Here is a 17,903-nt window from a genome sequence, read left to right as displayed (position 1 = left end):
TTGATGTCACATATGCTCAATCAGATATAAAGCTCTTTACAACAGGTTGGATCTGATGATCGTGCAAGGGAACATGGCATCAATGTTAGTGGACCAAATGTTACGTCCAGTGGTCATCTCATTTGGTCGCTATATAAGTGCAATAATCTTGGGCACGACGTTAAACCCCATTTCACCACACCACCTCATCTGTTTGGCCAGCTCGTATGTCAGAACGAGAGTTCCGGGATAACAATGCACATCCTCACAGAACTCGTGTTGCATTCAGTTGTCTGATGCAGCAAGTTGGCACAACAGCCAAATCCCCAGACATGTCATCAGTTGAACACAAACTTCCTAATTTAGTTGAATTATAACGTAACTACTAACTAGGCTGAAGACTAACTAGAATAAAGTGTGACTACAAGTGCAATAGGCAACGAGAATGAAATGTGATGCTTCCTCTCAACAAATACAGGAAAAGAGTGAGGATATCCCCGCCTTTGCACATGGGAGGGTTATGAGCTGCTTTATGCAATTACGAGAACCACTAGTTATGAATAGTTGACAGTGAAGAGGACTTCCCTTGATAATCTGATAATTTAGTTACAGTGTGATTGCAGCCAAAATACAGGATAATGGCAATGATGTAACAGATGTAACGTATTCTTAGGATTATTTGGTTTTAGTCCTCAGATCCTAAGATGTATTTATATATTAACTAACAATGCTAGATCCTGTGTTATACAAAATGGCAATTTTCATAATCTTTTTCATAACGAAAGGGCCAGTAGACGGGAAAACCCAATATCACGCGATCTTTAATCCTGAAATACTTTGGATTATGATAAAAATCTATGAAGATACATAAGGAACAGAACTAAAACACATGGATTATAAATTAGGACAATAAGCAGATGAGACGCGTAGATTGCTTCCATTAAATATTAATATTAAATGAATATTATTTCATGAGCCTTCCCTGATAAATGTATGTTTTATGACCATCGCCTAGGCAATGCCGCTATATTAAATGATAATATAATAAATTGCATTTTTCAATAATAGGTTGCACTGGTGCATGGAATCTGATGAGGCGGATGTTTGACACTGGTTATTCTCTGGTGTTGTATATTTACTTAAAACTGGGTAAATGTTTCAGCTGGCCGAGTCCCCAAGTTTCATCACAAGCTCAGTAGCATTTATCAATTATGCTCAGTCAACTACAAAAGAAATTATTGGGCCCAGACATTAATATGGACTCGCTTTGTCATGCAAATTGTGTGAATATTGGGTGCTTCCGGTAGGGCAGGTCGTAATTACCCTCTTTGTGAATACTTGGTGACATCACTGATTTCCATTCAAATATATTTCACTGCGTTTCATTCGTTGCAAGGGTATGCATTAGCATCCTCTACAACATCATCAATTCCAAGATTGCAAAAGGCTATCTGACCAAACTTTGCAGAACCACCATCATAATGATGGTCTCAAAGCCCCTCAGAGATAACACCATCATTAACTGTGACGCCTGTGTCAAACATGCGTATTATGGTCGAATCAGAACTGTTCCGCAACAAGTAAAGATCTTAGCTACATCAAGCTGAAGGAAGAACTAGAGCTTAGCGTCATCAACATGAAGGCTTGGCTGCAACCTCCTTAGAGATCGACAGATTTGGCAGTGGCAGCGTAATGATGAGGATGGTCGTCTGCCACAGTGACAGAACAAACCTGGTGCAAATACAAGGCAACTTAACGACATAACACTATTGTGATGACATCCTACAACCACACGTTTGTCCTACACTGAACTATGCCAGCTTAATCTTTCAACATGTAAATGTAAGACCACATACATTCCTAGGGAACCACAATGTCCAGGTCCTCCCATGGCCCGATACAACACATAGGAGATGAGTTGGATTGTCACATATGATTGGCACATTTTCTTGGTAATGTATTCATATCCGATGAGTGTTTGCACTCATCAAGTGTTCTGAGGTGCAGTAAATGTGAGTTCCTTCCCACATCAAAAATCGTGTTATACCATTCTGTCTTAGGTACGTATGGGTAATATGGCCTCATATTCAGCAACAAATCATCTTCCATTTCAACTTTTTTTCAGCTTATGTAAGATGAGGTCCACAACTCCAAAGCACAAATATCAAGATGCCAGAAGAGAGAGAACAATGTTGTTTCATCCAAAAGAGAGCTAAGAAAGATATGTTCTCGCATGTAAAAAGATAAAACTGGTCAATCAGTGTCAGACACCATAAGCAGTGAGTCAAACAATTTACATGTAGGTGTCCCATTCTCACAACAGTTCACTTACATAGAAGTGAAGCTTAGTTAGATGAATAATAATCAATGGTCCATCAACATGCTTACAATGGTTATTGTTACAAGCCTCGGTGGTATTAAGATATATGTTGTTAAAACTAATCACTTGTTCATTAAACCTTATTTGATACATCAACTGTTCAATCTCTTCTGCAGATGTTTATTGATATGAATATCTAACAATTATTCTTCGTAAGTCAACTATAATTGTCGGAAGGTGACAAAATCAGTTTCTGTATAAGACTGCTCATTCTTTCAATTGCAATATTTGTTTCTGAGATTGGCTTTGACTATTTACGAAAATACCAAGAAAGTTGACATCCATGAGCTCTAACACCATACTGTGGGAATCGAGAATGTCAAATAAGGGTTCAACGCTTTTCAACGTCATTACTGGGATAAGGTGTGATGTCTCCATACCGTACTGCCAGTACTTTCTGAATGAAACAATTTATTCTTATTTAAAGAGTTAATTACTTTGACACATGATATTCATAGTTAATCTACTATTGGGAAATGTTTGATCTCTCATCAATTAAAAACAAAAAATCCTGAAATATGTTTGACAAGTTAGCCTCTGATGACATTGACCTTTACTGAGGTCACCGAAATGTTCATGCACCCTAGAGATCATGTATATTACGTTTCATCAAATCAAAATCATAAATCCTCAATATATCATGTGCATTTATTATCAACAGACCTCAACCTTCAATTCCATCCCCATTCGGGGGCTGCTTCATAAAAAATCATATAGGAGGTATGGAATGTGTAGTGGTTCCAAAGGCAAATTTATTCTCAAACCATATCACCATATAATTCGTGATAGCATTTTTTTTTATTGAAATGCGACACAACATATGTGAGTGAGGTACATACTACATACGTTTACATATGGTACAAAGAGAGTTTCATCGTTACAAATGGTGCCACGACACTGAAGCTCACCTGTTTATAATGTTAACAAAGATACACTCTCTCTAAAAAAAACGCAACCCCTATATCTTCAAGATGTTTATCTCAATATTCAAGTTATTATAGCACATTTATTATTGAAAACAACAATATGAAATTTGGCTTGGTGGCAGTACAGTTTAAGTCCAGACTTCGACAGTTCTCTCACTAAGATTGACTTGAGGCAAGGGGGCGTCTTTCTCAGTACCACGTATGAGCGCCACGAGCTGCGATCACAGCATGACACCTCCTAGGAACAGAACGGATTAGACGCCGGATTATTTCCTGAGAGATTGCTCTCCACTCCTCCTGCAGTGCAACGGCTAGTGCATCCAACGTCTGAGGCGGCGGTGTACGTGCACGTACTCGTCGGTCCAGATAATCCCAAAGATGTTCGATTGGGCTGATGTCTGGTGATCGGGAGGGCCATGGTAACACGTTGACGTTAGAATTCTGAAGGAAATTCACTGTTGCATGAGCAGTGTGCGGCCGGGCGTTGTCGTGTTGATAGAGCTCCCTCTGTTGGTCGATAATCGGCAGAAGATGAGGCTGTAAGGCGTCATTAATATAGCGCTGGGTTGTCAAATTGCCACGAATGATCACCAAGTCTGATCTTTGGTTGTAAGATTTGGCTCCCCACACCATGACGCTCCCTTCTCCAAATCTGTCGACCTGCCGAACACAGTTCGGGGCAAAACGTTCGTTTCCTCTTCTATAGGGACGCTGTCTTCCGTCACGGCGGTGTAAGAGAAAACGTTATTCGTCACTAAACCAGATGCACCTCCAGTTTCTGAGGGTCCATATCCGAACGTTGGTGCACCACCTGAGTCGTTGGCGTCGATGTTCGTGGCGTAAAACAGGTCCAATAAATGGTCTTCTTACACGTAGACCGGCCTCTCGTAGACGGTTCCTTACTGTTTGTGCGGACACTCTTCTCAAACCTGGCACCTGTGTTGCAGTGACGGTAGATGTGGCTAGCGGATTACGTAGGTCGGTGACCCGGATGAATCGATCCTGAGGTGGTGTGGTAACCCTTCGCCTATCACTTCTGGGGCGATCTTCAGTTGCATGAAACTGTGTGTATCGGCTCCAAAGTCGGGAAAACGTTGTTTTATGAACATTGAGGTGCCGGGCAACGTTTCCAAAGCTTTGTCCTGCCTCAATACGACCAATGGCGATATTTCGATCTGTAGCACTCAACCGTGGCATATCAACCTTGTCTTTCGGTGAAAATGATAGAGTGAATCGCTAATCAACACGCGCTTTTATAAACCAATACTTCTACTGCTCTTTCAATGAATTGCACGTGCATGAGGCTTTTGGCATGGGCCACGTGAGAATTTTGCTCACTTTGATAAAGGTAACAATAAAATGCCCTTGTGCACGAAAATTGGTGTGTTTGGGCGCTTACGTTAATAAACAGTGTACATGGTATAAGTGCATATCAGAAAAATTGTATTTACAATCAATATTTTTCTTCTTGGGGTTTTCTCTCATTTTCAGACTGGGGTTGCGTTTCTTTTTTGAGAGAGTGCTGTACTTAACAAGTGTTAATGTCTAACATAACTAACATGGCAAATATAATTAATATGTTTCTTTATACTTACCTCAACATGGTTACTGTACTTTTCACATATGGCTTCAGCCAGCTTCTTCAGTGAATTAGAGTTGTAATTGTGATAGTTTTCAGATGATGCTACAAGTCTTCCTTGTTTGATCACAACTCTTGTCTGATGGCGGACCTCAATCTTCTTCTCGTCATCGTCACTGATGCTGAACGTGTCTGTAGGTTTAGTACTGGACGCAATGATCAAATACTTTTGGGAACCTGAAACACATGTGTCATGTAGTGGACAAATAATGATGAGGGATGTGTAAAAGGTTAAAGAAGAGGTTCATACGGCCTGTATCGCTCACTTGGATATTAACGCAAACATGACAAAATATACATTTGCATTGTACATATATATAATACTGCAAATATTTCGTATTTTTACTCTGTCAGCATTTAAAAGGGGTAGATGGCAAATCTGACAGCATCAACTTGTACTGCTCTAGATACAAATTTAGCACAAAGATCTGAACCGTTTCCATGTTATGATCCAGGATCTAAGTTTCCAGAGGCAAGGCCCGACCCCAGGGTGAATCCTATTGGAATAAATGTATTATTCTCTTCATAACAAACAAATGTTTACAATGAATCTGTTTATTATAGCTATAGGGTGGGGATAATATCGGTTTGCTTGTTATTGTCAGGGTTCTAACTCCTTTGGGAGTGCTGGACAGATAAACAGAAGGGCCAGTCCTGGTAGCATACGTGCATTCTTCTCATTATACTCAGCAATTGTACATATGGTTATACGGTGGGGATCTTATCTCTGTTCAAATTGTACACTCTTTGTGGCCCCGCCCCTCAGCCCCTGGGGGTCAGACCCTCCATTTATACAACTGTGAATCCCCAGCACCTGTGAATACTTTCGACTAAATATGGTTGATGTCGATCTCTTAGTTCGAGAGAAGAAGTCTTTTAAAGCAATATAGCCAAAATTACCCCTATTTGGCCTCGCCCCTCAGCCCCACCATTTGTACACTTTTGAATCCCCTACACCTTGGGATGCTTCCAATCAAATTTCGCCAATTTCCAATTAGTAGTTCAGAAGAAGGAGTCGTTTGAAAGTAATGATGTACTGACGACGGACGGACGACGGACGCCACGGTATTGCATGAGCCCACCTTGTATTTAGTTAATTTCAAATTAGTGGTTCAGAAGAAGAAGTCGTTTGAAAAAATTGTTGACGTGCGGAGGACGGACGACGGACGCCACGGTATGGCATAAGCTCACCTTGGTCCTTCAGACCGGTTGAACTGAAAAAGGTTAGACACTCACTGACATAATGAATTCATGATAACACGTCACCATAATTTCAACTGTATATGGTAACTAATAGTAATGATGATTATGACAAGTGCTCCATCGTGATGGTGTAACAATGTTCACGTGACTGTGGTCTGGCAATATTAAGTCATTCCCTGTGAGGATATCAGAGGTGCAAAGATGATAATCAGAGGTTGGCAACTAGGCTACCATTACACAGTCGATTGCTGTGAAGGACCTTCGTTATGCCAGTGAGTGTACAACCTCATATGACATCACAGCGTGATTAAATGGCATTGCTTCAATTAGTATGAGGCCAGGAACATTAGGCTAACTGTCCCTTATAATGAAGACGCTTTAATGCTGGAGCTGCTGGAGTTCATTTGGAACGTCCTTCGGCGGCGTTTACAGGCACCGGTGCCTTCTGTACAGAATTTGAGTGAATAACCACAAGGAAGGTTATGTCTGCTCCAGAAAGTAATCCCGTCCCAAAATGAGAATAAATCCTGTTTCTTTTAATGCATAACAAAATCAAACAAACATGATAGTCACTATTTTATCACTTTAGTGTAGAGATACCCATAGTTTATGAGTAATGTTCTAAGAATGAACCCTTCTTAGAATACAATGTGGTGTCATAGAAACCAGAAACAAAAATGTGCAAAATAAATAGCAAAGGGCTCGTAAATAGCAAAGGGCACAAGTTAATTGATCAACTGACATCTAGATATATCAAGATATATTGAAGTCATCGAGTTTTGCTCTGGAAACGAACAATACCTTCATTTGAATTTATCTTGTTGTCAGGGAAATGCGGAATATATTTTCAGAAATCTCTAATTACAAAAGGCACAAGCCTTATGAATAGGAATGAAGGAATCTTTGGAGAACGCTAACATAAATAGGATGTGAGACTTTTTGTGTTGCCATTGATGATAATGATGTCGCGAGACCTTGAATGCTGAAAGTAAATCAGGACCTTCTGACGGTCAGTATTGTCTGAGTGATACCAGCAACAAGACAAGGGCATTGGTGATACATATGTAATAGGGCCTGTCATTTATGCCTCCTGCTACATATTTGACCCATTGCAAATCCAGTGTGTTTCAATAATATATCATTGATCTTGGTGGTTATTTAATGATTTACATAATTTAGTTCTGTATGTACTCATTTTGGGGTAAAACCCTCAAGGGTCAACTTGGAAATTAACAGTGACGATATTAATAAGCAAAAGCAAAAACGACTGTTTCATAATCATGTGATACAGTCCACTGGACAATTATTGGACTATAACATGAACATGTGTTTATGAATCCTGATCAAAGAGTGATGATATACCACTTATTTGTGAAAATAAAAGTGTATCCTGCCCCACCAGTGTTACCAATCATAAACACATGCAAAGTCATGTCACGTGTTCACCTGAACAAACATGTAAACATTAAACCATAGTTATCATTATTGATAATTCAAAGAATAGAACCTTTATTACATTACTGTCATATTTGACGCCTGTATCTTAGATATCACCACACCATATAAATCTTCAGATTGAATGTAACCAAGCTCCTTCTCTATAGTTGTGAATAGCTATGTAGTCAATCAATCAATTTATTCATGATACTTATGAGGCCAAAGGCCTATAGTACATTGTGTGGGGCGTGTTACAAATTCATATATTTTCTCAGTTTCATCGCATGATAAATGAACATTGATAAATTTCTAATAGTTTCTGTACAATCACAAGTCATTAATTTACAAAATTTGTTACCGTTTGGCTTGCGGTAGAAATAGTTATTTAGATATAGTGCTCTTAAATCTTTATACACTGGACATACACATAAAAAGTTATATTCATCTTCAGTACAATCAGTTTTACAAATCCTACAAAGTCTGTGTTCTTTTGCAATACCTTCATATCTGCCTGTTTCAATAAATAGATCATGTAAGCCACAACGGAATCGAGAAAGAGCTGTTCTTCACTTATGTAAATTTACACTTAATAGATAAGGTTCTAGTATAATAGTAGTCTTAAATGAAGTGTAGTAATTTGCTTTTCTAGAACTGGACAAAGAACCATGCCATTTTTGAATGTACATATCTTTTAAAGTCTGTGTCAAAGGGGAGAAGAAATGTTGTGGCATATCTACATGTTGCTGTAACCAAATATAACCATATCCACATTCGTATAACATGTTTTTAACTTTTGATGCCCAATTTTGTTTCCCATAGCTGTCGTAGAGAAGCATCATATTATAACATTTTCTCGGGTATCTTGAAGATAGCATATTTAATAGCTTGACCCAGTATTTAATAACCTTTAAATAACTATTGATATACATGGGAAACCGTCCACATTCACCATATACCCTTGCGTTTTCTGTGCTAGATTTTACCCCCAAGAACCGTTTACATGCATATAAATGTATTTTCTCAATAATATCCAAATGTTCTAGGCCCCAAATTTCTGATCCATACAATAGCATCGGGCTTATTTTTGTATCAAATATTTTAAAATAAACATCATATGTAACATTGTCCAGAAATCTAAGACTTTTTAATATGCCTACAAATTTTTTTGTTGGCTTGCAATGAAATGTTATGTGCATTCCTTGACCAAGTTAATCTACTTGTAAAACACAAGCCTAAGTATTTATAAAATGGAACAACTTCTACAGGCTTCCATCTGTAAAGCCATTTTTCTTTTCTGTATATGTGACCACCATTTTTAAAAACTACAACTTTGGTTTTATCCATACATGTATTTACAGTAAGTTTTGACCCGTCACAATAACTCTCTAATACATGTATTTGCTTTTGCAGTCCAGGTATTGTGCTCGAGAACATGACTATATCGTCAGCGAAAAGAAGCAGAAATAATTTAATTGTTTCGGGGTGCAGTTGTATTCCATCAGTGCATAAAGTTTCCTTTGTTTTACTGATAGATATCTCTGAATTATAGAATATAGGATAAAAGCACTGTCAGTGGTGGAGTATCCTTTACTAAAACCTGCTTGTGACTCACTTATTTTATCCAAAGAATCCGCCCAGAAAACAAGTCTCTTATTAATAATTGAAGTAAATATTTTACTGAATGTAATTAGGAGAGTTATGCCTCTGTAATTTTTAACATCGCTGGTTGCGCCCTGTTTGTGAAGAGGGACAATAATGCCAACTGTCCAATTATCTGGAAAATATGATCTCTCTAAAAGGATATTAAAAATTAGTTCCAAATATGGTATTAAAATATCTGAGGAATGTTTAAAAAACTCTGCTGTCACATTATCATTTCCAGATGCCTTATTATCTTTAAGGTTGGATATGCTGTCAATAATTACCTCTTTAGATATTGGACATTCAAGAATATCATCTGTTACACTGTCAACTTTATCTTCGTTGAATTCCATGTCAAATAAATTATCGTCATGGCTAAATGGAACTGAAAACAGTTCCTGGAAAAGCTCAAACCAGGCTTGAATATCAATGACATTTTTGCAATATCTATTTATTTTAATGGCTTTTAGCGATGTCCAAAATGTTTTAGAATTATCTATGCTTGATTCCAACAGTTTCTGTTTTTCTTATAAACATCGTTGTACTGATTTCTTACTCTATTATAGTCGGTTAGTGATCCTCTATCCTTATTCTTTCTAAAGTTATTCAAACGTCTACATCGTTCCTTTTTAAGTAGCTGGCATTCGCTATCAAACCATTATTGATCATATTTACAGCCCTTATTCATTTCCTTTATATCAGATGCAGCAATAATAACAGCTTCAGTAATATACCCAATACTTTCTTCAACGTTAACAAATGCTACATCTACAGCCTTCTCCAGTAGATCATTCGCAGTCCCAGAAATAGGGTTTATTCTATACTGTTCAGCCTTCCTTTTCAACCCACACAAATTTGAAGGAAGCATTGTGGTATGTAGTCGATAAATATAAAAGCTCTATTTACATCGTTAAAGGCTTCATTTCAAGCTTAAAGTTTATTTATGTGGTATTTATTTTAATCTCAAACACCCAGCTTCTTATTCTGGGCCCAATAAGCTGTATCTCATTGTCAAAAAGGAGGGTAAATTTGATATAAGTTTACATCGCATAAAGAAGTTGTTGGCATCCCAAGATGCCTATTCGCTTCAGCGACCTTTAAGATACAAGTTCAAGCGGAACAGAGTGGTGGCTTCAGGCCTCAATGCTCGATGGGATATTGTTTGGCTGATGTATCGGACAATGACGATGTGAAATACTTATTCATAGCTATAAATGTATTTACACGGTTTCTGTGGGTCGAGCCCCTGTTTGGTGATCGAAAACTGAACTCGCGATGTTGCCGACAACAGTGAAAAGCACCGAACATCGATCAGTAGGAATCAGCATACTTTTATTATATCATTTCCACTGAATCTTTAGAGTTTTATATAAAAGAAAGGCTCGTTCTGAATTGTTCCGTTTGGTTGATATTTTTTCCAAAAATATTGCCACAAGCGAAAAGTAAGTTGACCTTTTCAGTCGAGTTTGATTTTTATTTCCTACCATACACGAGAATTGAAACAATCAGTATTCATTTACAAATACGACAGTCAGAATTTGTTTAGGTTGCCATGTGGTCGCTCGCTGGCCGTTGACCTCCCAACTGTTAGAAGTAGCCAAGATCGACACTGCACCTTTGGCGATACGGTGCACATTACTTTCCACAAACTTGTCCTCACGATCACTACAAACTTTATGATACGGACCAGCTGGATTTTTTGGATGCTAGTAATAGTATGCTAACGTTCTTAACGTTCTAGAAACGTAGTTACTACAACATTGTGTGATATCACACACACAACGTTTTCACAACGTAAATATGCACCGTTGGTATTACGTTGTTAAATAGCGTTACACAGAGGCGTAATTGTAACATTGTGACAACGTTATATCACAATGTTACCAATCTACAACCTTACCACAACGTTGTGAAGACGTAGTGTGTTAGCTGGGTAGCCTTCATTTCTCTGCAGATGATATGAGGGTTTTCCTCTTCTGTGTTCCACGACCCCTGTACTGTGAGATCGTCCTTATACCCATCCCAAATCTGACGCGTCTGTGAATAGATGATGTTCTGGCGTCGGATAGGTCAGAGGGATTCCTCTCATCACATGTTCTCTGTGATTCCACCAATGGAGGTCTCGTAGTAATCTGGGAGATAACTGAGTCTGGAATTCTAGGTCGTTTGATTGTATAAAGGTAACCCATGTCTGTAGAGACGTCAATTTGCCTAGCAGAGACATCCACCACCTCAGCGACTTGCTGGGTTGACTTACTGGCGCTGTAAACCTGGTGAATAGCCACGGGGCTATTGCTATCCCAAATGGTAGGACTTGGAATCTGTAGCGTCGGCCATAGATATTTAAATAATGATGGGAGTATCGGGACGTCAATCTGTTAGATCTGGGCTCATAAGCCAGTCTCCTTTGTTCAACGTCGACAGCAACTTCCGTATGGAATCAATCTGGAATTTTGATCTGGTTATGACAGCCCCCGTATTCAGGCATCAAGGGTTGTGAATCTTCTGTCACATGTGGCCAAAGGGTAGGCATAAGGTGATATAGTTCCTCAGTTAATTCAACAAAAGTATAGCCTTCGTTGTAATCTCGTTGGGGTGAGTTATCAGTCTCCTCTGTGGCTGGCTGGGTAATCCCGTGAAGTCCGTGCGGCTGGCTTTGGTCCCGTTGGCTGATGGAAGTCAAACGGTAAGCAGTGGTTGGCAGGCTGGGTAGCCATGGATGGCTTGCCCATGGAGTCCCCGCTGCGGCCGTACGGTTTCCTTACGGCTGGCTGCCTGGAAGGCTAATCTGTCGGCTGGATTGTCATGGGAGGCATTGGGCAAAACGCATCTGGCTGGTATGGATGGCTGGCTGGTTTGGTTGCTGTGGACGGCCTGTCCATTGATACTGTGCGGCTCCCTACTGGTGTACATGTCATGATGGAGAGAGGCACCATACTGATGTACATGTCATGATGGAGAGAGGCACCATACTGATGTAGATGTGACCAAGGAGAGAGGCACAATACTGGTGTAGATGTCATCATAGAGAGAGGCACAATAGTGGTGTAGATGTCATCATGGAGAGAGGCACAATACTGATGTAGATGTCATCATTGAGGGAGGCTCCATACTGGTATAGATGCCATCATTGAGGGAGGCTCCATACTCGTGTAGATGTCATCATGAAGAGAGGCAAAATACTGATGTAGTTGTCATCATTGAGGGAGTCTACATACTGGTATAGATGCCATCATTGAGGGAGGCTCCATACTGGTATAGATGCCATCATTGAGGGAGGCACCATACTGATGTAGATGTAATCATTGAGGGAGGCACCATACTGATGTAAATGCCATCACTGAGACAGGCACATAATGCTGTAGATGTCATCATTGAGGGAGGCAACATACTGGTGTAGATGTCATCATAGAGAGAGGCACCATACTGGTGTAGATATCATCATGGAGAGAGGCACAATACTGATGTAGATGTCATCATTGAGGGAATCTCCATACTGGTATAGATGCCATCATTGGGGGAGGCTCCATACTCGTGTAGATGTCATCATTGGGGGAGGCACCATAGTGATGTAGATGTCATAAAGAGGGAGGTAAAATACTGATGTAAATGTGATCATTGAGGGAGGCACAATATTGATGTAAATGTCATCATTGAGAGAGGCAAAATACTGATGTAGATGCCATCATGGAGGGAGGCAAAATACTGATGTAGATGTCATCATTGAGAGAGGCACAATACTGATGTAGATGTCATCATTGAGGGAGGCTCCATACTGGTATATATGCCATCATTGAGGGAGGCGCCATACCCGTGTAGATGTCATCATGAAGAGAGGCACAATACTGATGTAGTTGTCATCATTGAGGGAGTCTACATACTGGTATAGATGCCATCATTGAGAGAGGCTCAATACTGGTATAGATGCCATCATTGAGGGAGGCACCATACTGATGTAGATGTCATCATTGAGGGAGGCACCATACTGATGTAGATGTCATCATTGAGGGAGGCACAATATTGATGTAAATGTCATCATTGAGAGAGGCACAATACTGATGCAGATGTCATCATTGAGGGAGGCACAATATTGATGTAAATGTCATCATTGAGAGAGGCACAATACTGATGTAGATGCCATCATTGAGGGAGGCTCCATACTGATGAAGATGTCATCATTGAGGGGGGCACAATATTGATGTAGATGTCATCATTGAGAGAGTCTCCATACTGGTATAGATGCCATCATTTAGGGAGGCTCCATACCCGTGTAGATGTAATCATGGAGGGAGGCCCAATAGTGATGTAGATGTCATAAAGAGGGAGGTACCATACTGATGTAGATGTCATCATTGAGGGAGGCTCCATACTGATGTAGATGCCATCATTGAGGGAGGCTCCATACTGATGTAGATGTCATCATTGAGGGAGGCACCATACCGATGTAGATGTCATCATTGAGGGAGGCACAATATTGATGTAGATGTCATCATGGAGAGAGGCACCATACTGGTGTAGATGTCATAAAGAGGGAGGTACCATACTGATGTAGATGTAATCATTGAGAGAGGCACAATACTGATGTAGATGTCATCATTGAGGGAGGCTCCATACTGATGTAGATGTCAATTCAATTCAATTCGGTTTATTTCGTAAGTGTAGGCCATCGGCCCATAGTTACATTTGTATTACAATGAACGTGATGTACACAGCTGTTATTGTTGTGACAATAATGTTCTACGAAGTGACATCGCTTGATAGATATAGATAGCTAGACGTTCAATTAATTTACAATCAGTTGTAGACATAATGATATTAAATTTTTGTATGGTCGGATATTCATAAAATGTCTGTGGTAAGTGATCCATGCGTATCTTGTTATAACCGGAGCAAACTAACAAAAAATGAAACTCGTCCTCCACATACCCAGCATTACAAACACAACATAGTCTTCTTTTACGTGGGATATCAGCATATCTCCCAGTTTCAACACACAGCTGATGCGAAAAACATCTAAACCGAGCTAGCGCCACTCTCAATTTACTGACGGTCATACAGCTAAGATACAACTCTGTACCAAACGATACCTTGAATAGAGAATACGAGAAAGATTTACTACCCTTTACCAGAAGACTATGCCAATCCTGTTCATAACTACATTTCAGACGCGACATAAATTCTGTCAAAAACGAATGAGGATGACTTATACACTGGTTTTCCCATACAGAGCCAAAACCCAAACGGAACAATAAAGATTTACATTTTGATACCCAATTAATTTTACCATTACTTTCTGCCTGAAGCATCATATAATAACATTTCTTTGGAAAGCGACAATCGGACATACTCAATAACCTTATCCAATAACCAATAACTCTTTTGTATGCATAAATATATAATGGATACCGCCCACATTCACCTCGAGCCATGTTGTTGGGTGTTGACGATTTGACACCTAGAAAGCGCTTACATGCCAATGTATGTATAGTTTCCATTTCATCATTCTGGTGTAGACCCCAGACTTCGGAACCATAGAGCAAAATTGGGACTATTTTCATATCAAATATTTTAAAATATAAGTCATATCGAAGAGGATGTATTTTTATCAATGACTTTAAAATTCCAAACATTGCTTTTTTCCCCTGTAGACCAGCATTAGAAAAATGACTTGACCAGGACAGGCTTCTCGTAAAAGTAACGCCCAAATATTTATAGGAGGACACACACTCCAACTTTAGACCTTTATAGTACCAAATCTCTTTTCTTGACAACACTCCGCCTTTCTTAAAAACAACCACCTTGGTTTTATCCAAATTAACATCTAGATCATAATCATTACAATATTTTTCTAGAACATCAATACGCTTCTGAAGGCCACCTATAGTATCTGCGATTAAAATAATATCGTCTGCAAATAATAACAGGAATATCTCTGTAATATCAGGATGAAGTTGTATTCCTGGTCCAGAATTCTGTTCAACTTCAGCAGCTAGTTCGTTAATAAACATCGAGAATAAAAGGGGGCTTAACACACAACCCTGACGTACTCCTCTTGGACACTGAAACATTTCAGAAAATGTATGTTTAAATTTAACACTGGCCTTAACAGCTGTATAAATAGACCGTATAGCTTTTATCATTTTGCCAGCGACACCTTTATTAGCTAGTACTGACCATAATTTCATCCGGTTTACACTGTCGAAGGCTTTTGCAAAATCGACAAACAAACCATATACCCTACCCTTACGCTTACTAATATATCTCTGGATAATACACTGTAGTATAAAGATATTATCTATGGTGGAGTAATCATGACGAAAACCAGCTTGAGACTCTGCAATTTTACCATAGACCTCACACCAAGACGTGACCCTTCTGTTCAAAATAGAAACATACAACTTACTCAGTGCACTAAGGACTGATATACCCCTATAGTTGGATTGGGAATGGATGTCTCCTCGCTTATGTATCGGAACAATAATTCCCAAAGACCAAGATTCAGGAAAGTATGCATTATCAAACAAATTATTAAACAACACTGTAAGATACGGGACAAAAATATCATTCGCATATTTAAAAAATTCTGAAATGAGGTGGTCATTTCCTCCGGATTTATCAATTTTCAAAGAGTTGATAGCACAAAGCACCTCCTCTTGTGAAATGGGGGAGTCCAGAATATAGCAACTCATATCATCATGACTATCATTAATAGTCGTGTCGGTGTTAACCATATCTTCAGCTCTCGGATTGTCAAACACATCTTTAAAATGATCGACCCATTGTTCTAGTGATATGTTAGGTACACGAGTTGCCGTACTCTGAGATAATCCTCTTATGGTAGACCAGAAACATTTACTAGATAAAACCTTATTACGCATATATTCATTATAACTTTTCTTTTTATGTAGATGTCATCATGGAGGAGGATACCATACTGGTGTAGATGTCATCATGGAGGAGGATACCATACCCGTGTAGATGTCATCATGGAGGAGGATACCATACTGGTGTAGATGTCATCATGGAGGAGGATACCATACTGGTGTAGATATCATTATTGAGAGAGGCACAATACTGATGTAGATGTCATGATGGAGAGAGGCGCCATACTGGTGTACATGTCATGAAGGAGAGAGGCACCATACTGGTGTATATGTCATGATGGAGAGAGGCACCATACTGGTGTAGATGTCATGATGGAGAGAGGCACCATACTGGTGTACATGTCATGATGGAGAGAGGCACCATACTGGTGTACATTTCATGATGGAGAGAGGCACCATACTGGTGTACATGTCATGATGGAGAGAGGCACCATACTGATGTAGATGTCATCATTGAGGGAGGCACAATATTGATGTAGATGTCATGATGGAGAGAGGCACCATACTGGTATAGATGTCATCATGGAGAGAGGCACCATACTGGTATAGATGTCATGATGGAGAGAGGCACCATACTGGTGTACATGTCATGATGGAGAGAGGCACCATACTGATGTAGATGTGACCAAGGAGAGAGGCACAATACTGGTGTAGATGTCATCATAGAGAGAGGCACAATAGTGGTGTAGATGTCATCATGGAGAGAGGCACAATACTGATGTAGATGTCATCATAGAGAGAGGCACAATAGTGGTGTACATGTCATGATGGAGAGAGGCACCATACTGATGTAGATGTGACCAAGGAGAGAGGCACAATACTGGTGTAGATGTCATCATAGAGAGAGGCACAATAGTGGTGTATATGTCATGATTGAGAGAGGCACCATACTGGTGTAGATGTCATCATGGAGAGAGGCATCATACTGATGTAGATGTCAGCATGGAGAGAGGCACAATACTGGTGTAGATGCCATTATGGAGAGAGGCATCATACTGATGTAGATGTCATCATGAAGAGAGGCACAATAGTGGTGTAGATGTCATGACTGAAAGAGGCACCATACTTGTGTAGATGTCATGATGGAGAGAGGCACCATACTGATGTAGATGTCATCATAGAGAGAGGCACAAAAGTGGTGTACATGTCATGATGGAGAGAGGCACCATACTGATGTAGATGTGACCAAGGAGAGAGGCACAATACTGGTGTAGATGTCATCATAGAGAGAGGCACAATAGTGGTGTACATGTCATGATGGAGAGAGGCACCATACTGATGTAGATGTGACCAAGGAGAGAGGCACAATACTGGTGTAGATGTCATCATAGAGAGAGGCACAATAGTGGTGTATATGTCATGATTGAGAGAGGCACCATACTGGTGTAGATGTCATCATGGAGAGAGGCATCATACTGATGTAGATGTCAGCATGGAGAGAGGCACAATACTGGTGTAGATGCCATTATGGAGAGAGGCATCATACTGATGTAGATGTCATCATGAAGAGAGGCACAATAGTGGTGTAGATGTCATGACTGAAAGAGGCACCATACTTGTGTAGATATCATGATGGAGAGAGGCACCATACTGGTGTAGATGTCATCTTGGTGAGAGGCACAATAGTGATGTAGATGTCATAAAGAGGGAGGTACCATACTGATGTAGATGCCATCATTGAGGGAGGCACAATATTGATGTAAATGTCATCATTGAGAGAGGCAAAACACTGATGTAGATGCCATCATGAAGAGAGGCACAATACTGGTGTAGATGCCATTATGGAGAGAGGCATCATACTGATGTAGATGTCA

The 17,903-nt window shown here is 39.7% G+C and overlaps 1 protein-coding gene across 1 annotated transcript in view; it reads right to left on the bottom strand.

Moving 5' to 3' along the window:
* LOC124121033 overlaps window positions 1–17,903 on the bottom strand; it is a 121,013-nt gene that overhangs the window by 39,809 nt on the left and 63,301 nt on the right. Inside the window, exon 5 of the mRNA XM_048397117.1 lies at window positions 4,881–5,101. Within this exon, the coding sequence (XP_048253074.1) occupies window positions 4,881–5,101 (221 nt within the window). The remainder of the gene's footprint in view (window positions 1–4,880; window positions 5,102–17,903) is intronic.

The sequence above is a fragment of the Haliotis rufescens genome, unplaced genomic scaffold (assembly GCF_023055435.1).
Source record: "Haliotis rufescens isolate VD_foot unplaced genomic scaffold, xgHalRufe1.0.p SCAF_16, whole genome shotgun sequence".
Classification (NCBI taxonomy): Eukaryota; Metazoa; Mollusca; class Gastropoda; order Lepetellida; family Haliotidae; genus Haliotis; species Haliotis rufescens.
This window is presented reverse-complemented; position numbering and strand designations above follow the sequence as displayed.